Source organism: Oncorhynchus mykiss, chromosome 10 (genome assembly GCF_057628025.1).
Source record: "Oncorhynchus mykiss isolate SJ-2025 chromosome 10, ASM5762802v1, whole genome shotgun sequence".
NCBI classification, from domain to species: Eukaryota; Metazoa; Chordata; class Actinopteri; order Salmoniformes; family Salmonidae; genus Oncorhynchus; species Oncorhynchus mykiss.
Window position 1 is genome coordinate 31,186,757 of NC_143031.1, and position 12,231 is coordinate 31,198,987.

Consider the following 12,231-nt stretch of genomic DNA (forward strand, 5'->3'; position numbering starts at 1 on the left):
ACTGGCCTACCTTCAGATGAGTCCCGTGCTGCTCGTGTGGGTCGTAGAGCAGAACTGATTAAAAGTGGGGTCATATTAGTGTGTAGGCCAAACCGTACAGACCGTTCTGAACCCTGGCTAGATGAACATGACTGTCATGCATTTCCTCATGACATTATCTAGCTCTGCTGCTGCTTCTACCTCTGTGCCTCCTGTCTTTTTCTCCTGTCTTTTTCTCCTGTCTTAATTCAAAGGGGCTTTGTTTTTGATTAGCCAGTAATCAGACATTACCAGTAAATATTAAATACACTAAAGTTTTAAAAGAATAACATGTTATATTATAAACCTTTTATAAAATGTTATGTAACGATTATAATGTTTTATAATTAGCTGTGTACAAGGTTGTGACAGCGTGCAAATAGTAGAAGGTGTGAATGGCAAAGGGAAAATAAATTATTTCTCTCTCTCCTTAGTGGCTGGTGAACTTCTTTGGCTCCCTCTCAGTGGAGGACTCTCTGGAGTGCCTGAGGGCCATGTTGTCTGCCAACATCCGTCAGAACCTGCAGATCTGTGTCCAGGTGGCTTCCAAGTACCACGAGCAGCTCTCCACCAACTCTCTAACGGAGCTCTTCGAGTCCTTCAAGAGTTTCGAGGGTGAGACACAGCCACACTATTTCACACTTATGCTTCATAGATCACTCTCTCTTCCAGCAATCAGCTAAGTAGGCCTGAGGCAACAGGGTCTGTCCATAGGCTCTGTAGAATGTCCTGGAGTGGAGGGGTGACCACTAGGACAGGCTGCTGGACCTCTTTAAGCCCAGGGTAGACTAGATAGGAGGTAGCCAATCATAATGGAGGTATAGCTCAATAAACTAGATGAGACCCTGTTTTCAATTGTCCAAATAACTTTACAAACATGGAGCCTGAAGTGTGATGTACATTTAATTCAACCAGGGGTGATGAGATGGCAACAGTAGCCATCCGCTCCGGTCTCTTGGGGTACAGTTGCCAGCCACCTTATTGTAATCACTGTTCTATATTTCAGCCAATGGCTCACAATTGAACTTGACTGGATGTCCTGACATGTCAGACTGGCATGGTGTCTGGTACTGTATTTCCTCTTGACTGACATTGTCTCCATGGTGATGCTTTGTCCCAGGTCTGTTCTACTTCCTGGGTTCCATTGTTAACTTCAGCCAGGACCTAGAGGTCCACTTCAAGTACATCCAGGCAGCCTGCAAGACGGGACAGATCAAAGAGGTGGAGAGGATCTGCAGAGAGAGCAACTGCTACGACCCCGAACGAGTCAAGAACTTCCTCAAGGTAAAAGATGGAGGGAGAAGGTATCTAGAGGGAGATGAAATGCAATGGACTAAACATACTCTTGTTTTTTTCCCCCTCCTATCTTTCTTTAGTTGAACTTTATTCTATTATTTCATTCTCACACTCTCGTCTGTCCTTATCATTTATTTTGAAATTGTATTGAATTTAAATGACAATCTGACCTTCTGTCCGTCCTATGAATACGTAGATGTGCCTGCTAACACTAGCATTCGTGAAAAGCTTTCATTTAGCCTTCATTGGTAAGAAGTTCCTGATGGCAGTTCTCTTGTGCTTTTCCCTGTTGTCTGTGGAATGGCAGGACATGTACCAGGTAAATCTATCCCCAAGTACAGGACTCCCTCCCTATTTTAGTTTCACCGCCACCCCTGACTTACTTCTAGAGATACAGGATTAAACCTGGGATTTGTATGACGAGTACAATGACACAACCCGTTAATGTACCCAAAAACCATTCATCCATGATGGGGTGCACCAAACTCTGTCTGTCCAAACAAGTCCAAAACCTGCAGTTTTACAGTTAGCTGAGCTACTAGCAACAGGGTGTTGTGAGTGTACTTCTTTTTGGATTCGTAACTGTGCATATACAGTGGGGCGGCAGGTAGCCTGGTGGTTAGAGCTTTGGACTTGTAACCAGAAGGTTGCAAGATCGAATCCCCGAGCTGACAAGGTAAAAATCTGTCGTTCTGCCCCCGAAGAAGGCACTGTTCCTAGGCCGTCAATGAAAATAAGAATTTGTTCTTGCCTAGTTAAATAAAGGTAAAATACAAATATATATATACCTAGCTGTTATCTGAGCTGTAGTCAAGTTAGGTTTTGGTGTTGCAGTTCTGTTATCCGTATGTAAGGTCTAGCCGGCACAAATTAACTCAAGTAAGCATGGCTATTGTGGTGCATTTACATTTGTTTTCCTATGTGAATGGATTCAGAAACTAAATTAAAGTCTTCCAGATAACCTGGTATGCCCACATACTGTAACAGTCTTCCTGGCTGTGCAAGAGGAGTCAATGGGCCTCATCATATACTGAGTCCCAAATAGCACCTCATGCCCTATATAGTGCATGGGCCCTGGTCAACAGTAGTGCACTCTGTGGGGAATAGCGTGACATTTGGGATGGAACCATATAGTTTCAACAACATGCTAAAGCTAGATGTCTTTTTGGTGGCAGACCCTTGGAGTGCTCTACAGGGCTGTGAGGTACTCAATCCCAGTGTATTAATCCTGTAGGAGTGTTGATGGCAGTCAGCCAGTGATCACACACACACACAACACGCACAGGAAACACAACCGCAAAATACGCACTGTGTTGAGGGTCTACTGTTGTGGGCTCCAGTAGTGGGAGTGTGTGGCAGTACCTCAATAGTACCTGCAGAGGGAGACTTACGTCGGTGTACATGTGTGAGTGAGCTGTACTTGGCTTAGATCATTTTCTTGTTTCTTTCCTTTTTTGCCTCTCTGTCCATACTAGTAAACAATGTTTTCAATACCTAACCATCTTCTAATATCTCAAAACGTGACTCTTTCCATTTGTCGTCGTAGTTGAAACATTTTTGTTTTCCTCGATTGTGGCATTTTTCAAATCACATGAGCAGGATCATTTTAAACTGGAAAATGAAATCCCAATTTCATATTCAGTGATTCTAATATTTATTTTGTCATTGTACATTAGTGGTTGTATGAGCCCAACAAGATTACAGTCAAACCTCTAGCTTTTTTTAACTACTTGCTTAACTTTGAGCTACTTAAACGTCTACACATTCAGGTAGTAACAACAAAAAACACTCAACTTTAACACTTGCCATTACGATCCGTGGTTAAACCCAACCCTTACATGTCAGGTTTGGCTGTGGTCATTGGTGAGCTCTGATCAGATGTTCCGTCTCATAACGATGTCATGCTAACCTTGGCCCCTGCTCTGTGATTGGACAGGAGGCCAAGCTGACCGACCAGCTCCCACTCATCATTGTGTGTGACCGCTTCGACTTTGTCCATGACCTGGTCCTCTACCTGTACCGTAACAACCTGCAGAAATACATTGAGATCTATGTGCAGAAAGTAAGTGAACGTGGTCACACACTTTTGCTCAAACACACACTGTCAAGCATTCTAGTTGTCAAAATGCTGAAACTTTTAAGCAAGATATCACTAAATTTCATGTTCACCTAAACTAGTGCAGACTCAAGATAATTGCCCCACAGTGAAAATGCACAGTGTCCAATAATATTGACGTGTGTGTTAGGTGAACCCCAGCCGTCTACCAGTGGTGATTGGAGGGCTTCTGGACGTGGACTGTTCTGAGGACGTCATTAAGAGTCTGATCCTGGTGGTCAGAGGACAGTTCTCCACTGATGAACTGGTGGCTGAGGTGGAGAAGAGAAACCGGTACAACGCAACCCTTTTTCATCAGATGGCAGAAAGAAACTACTAGTTAGAAGGGTTAATTGTAGCTGTTATAGCACCCCAACCTAATTTAAACACTGTGGGATCATGAAATAAAGTATTACTTACTTAGTCTTTTTTTATACTAGCTGTGATATCAGCATCCGTAGTTGTCAGCAGGCTCATCTCCCTCTCCTCAGACTGAAGCTTCTCCTCCCCTGGCTGGAGGCCCGTATCCATGAGGGCTGTGAGGAGCCCGCTACCCACAATGCCCTGGCCAAGATCTACATCGACAGCAACAACAACCCCGAGCGCTTCCTGCGTGAGAACCCCTACTACGACAGCCGCGTGGTGGGCAAGTACTGCGAGAAGAGGGACCCCCACCTGGCTTGCGTTGCCTACGAGAGAGGACAGTGTGACCAGGAACTCATCAACGTCAGTAGCTTCTCCCTTCCTCTTCTTATAGGAAGTAGTTTCATATAGGTTAGAATGTAGGTCTAACTAAAAACATATGAGTGTACATTTTAATTCTCTGCATTGCTATGCATTAATATTAACTGACATTCTTTGTTTACAACAGCAATACTGGGAATAGCCTACATATGCAAGTACTGTTTCAGAATGTGAGGTGAGAGCCTAGTGGACGAACAGTGTGCGCGCTCTGTTTCCTGTCAGGTGTGCAATGAGAACTCCCTGTTCAAGAGTCTGTCTCGCTACCTGGTCCGTCGCAGAGACCCGGACCTGTGGGCCAGCGTGCTGCTGGAGAGCAACCCCTTCAGAAGACCACTCATTGACCAGGTAGGTAGTTCCCATACACAACAGTCTGGACCAGCTCTGAACCAGTATTGGGATCAATTCCATTCTCAATTCAGTCAATCTTCAATAAAGGTTTTTCAATTTAAGAACAAACTCATTGAGCTACTGGAGAAGATTGTACTGTATAACTCAGCATTCAGTGAACCTTCTGAATTGACCCAAACATCTACTCATGACCATATCGAAATCTATTTTCCCCTCCCTGTCAGGTGGTGCAGACAGCCCTGTCTGAGACCCAGGACCCAGAGGAGGTGTCAGTCACAGTAAAGGCCTTCATGACTGCAGACTTGCCCAACGAACTCATTGAGCTGTTGGAGAAGATCGTACTGGATAACTCTGTCTTCAGTGAACACAGGTAACAGAGCTACTAGAGCTCTGATACCTGTGCTCACTGTAGGCTGGGCTGTCCATTGTGTGTTTTCTCTCTAGTTCACTTCCGCCATCTTTTTTTATACTTTTCCAAATCAATCAAATCAAACTTTATTGAAAATGCATTTAAAATCGCAACACACTCTACAGTAAATGTAAAGTGAACTTTACAAGATCGTAACTTGACACATACAATTGTAAACTTAACAAAGCTTTACATATACAATTGCTCATCTTTACAGCTTGATTTCCGGGATGATTTGTGATTATTTGGTGTTTTAAGTGTTGATTCTGGGGGTTGTTTATTTATTCAGAAACCTGCAGAACCTGCTGATCCTGACGGCCATCAAGGCAGACCGGACCCGTGTGATGGAGTACATCAACCGCCTGGACAACTATGATGCCCCAGACATTGCCAACATTGCCATCAGCAACGAGCTCTTCGAGGAGGCCTTTGCTATCTTCAGGAAGTTTGACGTCAACACTTCTGCCGTGCAGGTTAGATGAACCCTGACCCTCCCCCCAACACCATGTGGTATTCATATCACCCTAACACCATTTCAATCTCTTGAATATGGAGGTCTCAATGCCAGTAGACTTGTAGAGCTTCCATTCCCCTTCTCCTTACCTTCAACATGATTGATAGTGTCTGACTTCCTGTCATGGTATAATGTTGTCTCTTCTCGCCAGGTTCTCATTGAGCACATTGGGAATCTGGATCGAGCCTATGAGTTTGCCGAGCGCTGCAACGAGCCAGCTGTGTGGAGCCAGCTGGCCAAGGCTCAGCTGCAGAAGGGCCTGGTCAAGGAGGCTATCGACTCCTACATCAAGGCTGACGACCCCTCTGCCTACATGGAGGTGGTACAGGCCGCCGACCAGAGTGGTAAAGATGGTGGGGCCGGCTTTAGCTGGGATAGGGGGTGGCAGGATGGGCTGATGGGCATTATAATGTGTAAAATCTCCCAATGTCAGCGAATACATGTCCTCAGTGTGGGATTTGTCCAGCTGTTTTTGGTGACTTTCTGTAATCATCAGCGGCTCACTGACTGACCTTAGGATTTAAAGTAGTGTAACCTCCCAGATGCTCTTAGCTGACTGTAATGGTTGTTCTGGTGTGTGTGTGTCAGGTAACTGGGAGGACCTGGTGAAGTTCCTTCAGATGGCCCGTAAGAAGGCTCGGGAGTCCTACGTGGAGACAGAGCTCATCTTCGCCCTGGCCAAGACCAACCGCCTGGCTGAGCTGGAGGAGTTCATCAATGGACCCAACAACGCCCACATCCAACAGGTACTGTTACTGTAATCCAGACTGATGTATTTAACAGTACAGGTTATTGTATTCCAAGTCAATGAGAAATAAACAGTGATGTTCCGTCCTAGTTCACCAGGAACTGATTTTCTATGTTGTCGCAGACAACTCCCTATGTAAGACATTGATTGACATTCCTACTCTTTCCTGCTCACAACGAAGGTCGGCGACCGCTGTTACGACGAGAAAATGTACGATGCGGCCAAGTTACTGTACAACAACGTGTCCAACTTTGGCCGTCTGGCGTCCACCCTGGTGCACCTCGGGGAGTACCAAGCGGCTGTGGACGGGGCCCGCAAGGCCAACAGCACTAGGACCTGGAAGGAGGTGTGCTTTGCCTGCGTGGATGGAAAGGAGTTCCGGCTGGCACAGATGTGTGGCCTCCACATCGTGGTGCATGCTGATGAACTGGAGGAGCTTATCAACTACTACCAGGTAAGACACCCACACACAGCCCACTTTGTCTCGATGTACCTTATCCTCCTTGCTGCTAGATGCTGGCACAGTTTGTATGAAATTTGTATTTTCTCTAGTCAACATGAAAAGTTCTTATTTAGTCCAACTTTCAAACCTCTCAATGCTTTACCCCCCCCCCCCCCCCCCCCTCTCCTCTCTCTCTCTGTGTTCAGGACCGTGCTTACTTTGAGGAGCTGATCACCATGCTGGAGGCAGCCCTGGGGCTGGAACGGGCTCACATGGGTATGTTCACAGAGCTGGCCATCCTCTACTCCAAATTCAAACCCCAGAAGATGAGGGAGCACCTGGAGCTCTTCTGGTCCAGAGTCAACATTCCAAAGGTTCTGCGGGCGGCGGAGGAGGCCCACCTGTGGGCGGAGCTGGTGTTCCTGTACGATAAGTACGAGGAGTTTGACAATGCCATCATCACCATGATGAACCACCCCACCGACGCCTGGAAGGAGGGCCAGTTCAAAGACATCATCACCAAGGTAACCCAATCAGTAATGTTTGTCTATAATGACATCAAGGTAGCAGTCATTGCTGTATATGATCTATTATGACAAAGCTCGATTTGATGTGATATTGGTAAGTGTATATTTTAAATTACATTGAAACATCTCAATACACTTGTAATACATGACAATATATCTCCTTTTATCCCTTTCCTGTGACTGTGTAGGTGGCCAACGTGGAGCTGTATTACAAAGCAACTCAGTTCTATTTGGAGTTCAAGCCGTTGTTACTGAATGACCTGCTCATAGTGCTGTCCCCCAGACTGGACCACTCCCGTGCTGTCAACTTCTTCAGCAAGGTGAGACGAGCTCTCTGTCCCCTCCGATCTGCCAACACAGGAAATTGAAGCGGTGTGACACCTGTTGTAGTTGTTAATCAAAGACTGTGACGTGTATTTCTATGTACAGTGCACTCTGCTTATAGTGAATGCAGTTCTAGTAATCAACGGTGTGTGTGTGTGTGGCCCAGGTGAAACAGCTGCCCCTGGTCAAGCCCTACCTGCGCTCTGTACAGAACCACAACAACAAGTCTGTCAATGAAGCACTTACCAACCTCTTCATCACAGAGGAGGACTATCAGGTTTGTGGTCACATTGTCAAACAATGAAGACACACATTTGTTTTACCCTGACTAGGTTTAATATGGGTTTGGGAAGCTGGCCCTATGACCGTTCTAGTACCTTGTTTACTTGAAAACAAAGTTGTTTTTTTTACACCTCATTGAACAACAGTTACTCATCCACCCATCCTTTCTTCCTTCCCTCTCTCTGTGGACTCAGGCTCTGAGGACCTCTATAGATGCCTATGACAACTTTGACAACATCTCGCTTGCCCAGCGCTTGGAGAAACACGAGCTGATTGAGTTCAGGAGGATCGCTGCCTACCTCTTCAAGGGAAACAACCGCTGGAAACAGAGTGTGGAGCTCTGCAAGAAGGACAAACTCTACAAGGTACTCATTCATTCTCTTCTCCTTACCCAGGCCTGTTTCTCCTCTGACTGCCATTATATTGTCATTGAACCTATTTGGTTAGTAGAGAGAGGAGGATAATGGGAAATGTAGTAGATTGCCGTTTTGTCTGGTAAGACTAGTGTTTATGGGTAGGGTTAGTGGTCAAAATCCCATTGTGGAGTGAAGGCTTTCTCGCATGACCAGGATACATACCAGACAGTAGCTTGGTGCCAAGTTCCTAACAAACACACAGCATCAAGTCACCGCTCCTGATCTTGAACCTCCATCTTGTTTCCATCTTCCTCCAGGATGCCATGCAGTACGCGTCAGAGTCCAAGGATACAGAGTTGGCTGAGGAGCTACTGGGCTGGTTCCTGACCGAGGACAAAAAGGAGTGCTTTGCCGCCTGCCTCTTCACCTGTTATGACCTGCTGAGGCCAGACGTGGTGCTGGAGACGGCCTGGAAGCACAACATCATGGACTTCTCCATGCCCTACTTCATCCAGGTCATGAGAGAGTATCTCTTCAAGGTGGGTTGGCTGTCTGGACATGGCTATGTCATGTTGAGTGGGCTAAAACAAACCAAGCATGGTGGTTCTATTCTACACGTCCAAGGATGTTGTTCATTAGGGCATCCAACAGAATTTCAGTTGTGGCTAATGAACACAACCCAGGTCTGCTTTCAGTGGGAGTAGAGTGAACTATCCCCTAGACATTGATCTAGGGTCAGTTTGACATTTCTAGCCCCAAATGGTTAGGATTGGGTGAAAGTAAGCTCATCCTAAATGCCACTTTTACACAGCCCTTTCCAAACACGTCGTGCAGTGATCTTCTGTTGCTCAGTCAAATGCTTTTAGCAGTTACCCACTTTTGAAAAGGCATTTAACTATTCAGTAGCACAATGCCTTATTTTTAAATGGCAAGTTGCTACCAGAGATTCATCAATGATCATATTAGAACTCAGTCCAGCAGTCTTGACTTTGCAGCAGAGTGTGTGGCATCATAAATAGATTTACTAGAATCAGTATAATAGAATAATTGTATTTATGTGGAGTGCCAATAGTCCTCATACTCTATACAGAAAGACAGTTATTTATTTTGTTTCTATCAACTTGCCTTTTCTTTTGTGCCTTGTTTCTTCTGAGTTTGATAGAAGCTAAACAAACCTCTCAGCTGCTTTTCCTTATACTCATGTCATGTTTGTTTCCCCTCTTTTGTTCACCATTTTACAGCTTTTTGTTAACCTTTTTCCATATAAGACAGTAATTGCTCTTTTGTTTAATGCTCTGACTAAATGTTACTGTACTCAACAGATTACAGACAATGGGTACAGTACAAGTGTTGTGTTAATGCATTGTTTCAAGGTGGTGGACCCTCTGAATATCAATGACAAGAAAACAAACTATTGGACTCTATAGAGAGGAACTCAAGATGTTTAGTTCCTCTCTCTAGTGTCCAGTAGTTTGTTTTCTTGTCATTGATATTCAGTGCCAAGTAAGTGGAGCTCGTCATTGGATGCTGCGTGACTGCATGTGGGACTGCTGTGACTGAACGAGTCAGCATGTGCCTGTCTGCTCTGCACACCTCACATACATACATACATACATACATACGTATGTAAAGCTCTGTTTACATATGAATCTTAATGTTAATATATTATAACATGAATGAAAATTACATATGGATGTTAACAAAAAAAGATTGGTAAATGTTGAATTAATATGGAAATGACTAAAAGTAACTCCACTACATGTAACTGTTATTCTTACATACATACAGTTGAAGTCGGAGGTTTACATACACCGTAGCCAAATACATTTAAACTCAGTTTTTCACAATTCCTGACATTTTAATCCTAGTAAAAATTCCCTGTCTTAGATCAGTTAGGATCACCTTCATTTTAAGAATGTGAAATGTCAGAAAAATAGCAGAGAATGATTTCTTTGAGCTTTTATTTCTTTCATCACATTCCCAGTGGGTCAGAAGTTTACATACTCTCACTTATTATTTTGGTAGCATTGCCTTTAAATTGTTTAACTTGGGTCAAACGTTTCAGGTAGCCTTCCACAAGCGTCCCACAATAAGTTGGGTGAATTTTGGCCCATTCCTCCTGACAGAGCTGGTGTAACTGAGTCAGGTTTGTAGGCCTCCTTGCTCGTACACGCTTTCTCAGTTCTGCCCACAAATTTTACGGGATTGAGGTCAGGGCTTTGTGATGGCCACTCCAATGCCTTGACTTTATTGTCCTTAAGCCATTTTGCCACAACTTTGGTAGTATGCTTGGGGTCATTGTCCATTTGGAAGACCCATTTGTGACCAAGCTTTAACTTCCTGACTGATGTCTTGATATGTTGCCTCAATATATCCACATCATTTTCCTTTCTAATGATGCTATCTATTTTGTGAAGTGCACCAATCCCTCATGCAGCTAAGCACCCCCACAACATGATGCTGCCACCCCCATGCTTCACGGTTGGAATGGTGTTCTTTGGCTTGCAAGCATCCCCCCTTTTCCTCCAAACATAACGATGGCCATTATGGCCAAACAGTTCAATTTTTATTTTATCAGACCAGATAACATTTCTCAAATGTACGATCTTTGTCCCCATGTGCAGTTGCAAAACCGTAGTCTGGCTTTTTTATGGCGGTTTTGGAGCAGTGTCTTTCTTCCGTGCTGAGCGGCCTTTCAGGTTATGTCGATATAGGACTCGTTTTACTCTGGATATAGATATTTTGTACCCGTTTCCTCCAGCATCTTCACAAGGTCCTTTGTTGTTCTGTGATTGATTTACACTTTTCGCACCAAAGTACGTTCATCTCTAGGAGACAGAACGTGTCTCCTTCCTGAGCGATATGAAGGCTGCGTGGTCCTATGGTGTTTATACTTGTGTACTATTGTTTGTACAGATGAACGTGGTACCTTCAGGCATTTAGTTAATCCTTGGAAGCAATTTCCAGACTTGTGGAGGTCTACAATTTTTTTTCCTGAGGTCTTGGCTGATTTCTTTTGATTTTCCCATGATGTCAAGCAAAGAGGCACTGAGTTTGAAGGTAGGCCTTCAAATACATCCACAGGTACACCTCCGATTGACTCAATGTCAATTAGCCTATCAGAAGCTTCTAAAGCCATGACATCATTTTCTGGAATTTTCCAAGCTGTTTAAAGGCACAGTCAATTTAGTGTATGTAAACTTCTGACCCACTGGAATTGTGATTAAGTGAAATCTGTCTGAACAATTACTTGTCATGCACAATGTAGATGTCCTAACCAGCTTGCCAAAACTGTAGTTTGTTAACAAGAAATGTGTGGAGTGGTTGAAAAATGAGGTTTAATGACTCCAACCTAAGTGTATGTAAACTTCCGACTTCAACTATACATACACACACACACACATATTATATGGCTTTGAACGGAATAGTAGTCCAGCAGCTCTCTAGTCTAGCCAATGACATAGAGAACACAAGTTCTACCATATGTCTATCAATAGATCAGGACTAATGCAGTCTATACTGCTCTGCTCTCAATAGTAGTTTAGTGACTCAGAGTTGAGTTGACCGGAACCTGTAGCCTACTAAATGGAAAACAGTTAAATATTTTACTAGCAGCTGTATTTTTATGCATGCAAATGTGGTAGGTTAATCATTGTAGCGAGGTCTCGCTATCTTCAAAACAATAGTTCAACAATTAAACTAGAGAAATTCAAGGCATTTCAGAGGAATGCCAGACTACCTTTTTGACAGGAGTGTGTTAGTTTTTTATTTTCTTCTACTATGTGGATATTTGGTTGCCCATCTTTGTATTCTGTCTCAGCCTGCTCTCTCTCGGTCTCTGCACTATGGTAAACTGATTTCTTATTTTCTAAGCTGCGCTTCTTGAATTCCCTTCCAGGTTGATGCAATTAAGGAAAAGGTGAAAGTCTATTCCTATATTCCATCTCTCTCTTGCTGTTTCGTTCATTAATTTAGCCTGGAGCACTGCTACCTATAGGAATCTGCATGCGTTTTATTTTAATTCTCCCATATGTCAGTTACACTGCTGCTTTTCCACACACACACACACACACACACACACACACACACAGTAGTGCCTTCTCAACTGAACTCTCTCCGACTGGGCAG

The 12,231-nt window shown here is 44.1% G+C and overlaps 1 protein-coding gene across 4 annotated transcripts in view; it reads left to right on the forward strand.

The window, feature by feature from the left end:
* The window catches only part of LOC110533644 (clathrin heavy chain 1), a 47,809-nt gene that overhangs the window by 31,543 nt on the left and 4,035 nt on the right, over window positions 1-12,231 (forward strand). For 2 of the 4 annotated variants that reach the window (XM_036990060.2, XM_090186348.1), the window contains exons 13-29: window positions 453-633; window positions 1,139-1,302; window positions 3,251-3,376; window positions 3,561-3,703; window positions 3,901-4,135; window positions 4,376-4,498; window positions 4,726-4,871; window positions 5,200-5,383; window positions 5,576-5,768; window positions 6,013-6,170; window positions 6,354-6,626; window positions 6,821-7,138; window positions 7,330-7,461; window positions 7,632-7,742; window positions 7,942-8,112; window positions 8,421-8,642; window positions 12,002-12,022. In XM_036990060.2, coding sequence (XP_036845955.1) covers window positions 453-633; window positions 1,139-1,302; window positions 3,251-3,376; window positions 3,561-3,703; window positions 3,901-4,135; window positions 4,376-4,498; window positions 4,726-4,871; window positions 5,200-5,383; window positions 5,576-5,768; window positions 6,013-6,170; window positions 6,354-6,626; window positions 6,821-7,138; window positions 7,330-7,461; window positions 7,632-7,742; window positions 7,942-8,112; window positions 8,421-8,642; window positions 12,002-12,022 — 2,901 coding nt within the window. The remainder of the gene's footprint in view (window positions 1-452; window positions 634-1,138; window positions 1,303-3,250; window positions 3,377-3,560; window positions 3,704-3,900; window positions 4,136-4,375; window positions 4,499-4,725; window positions 4,872-5,199; window positions 5,384-5,575; window positions 5,769-6,012; window positions 6,171-6,353; window positions 6,627-6,820; window positions 7,139-7,329; window positions 7,462-7,631; window positions 7,743-7,941; window positions 8,113-8,420; window positions 8,643-12,001; window positions 12,023-12,231) is intronic. The other 2 variants (XM_036990063.2, XM_036990065.2) reach the window with 1 other exon arrangement.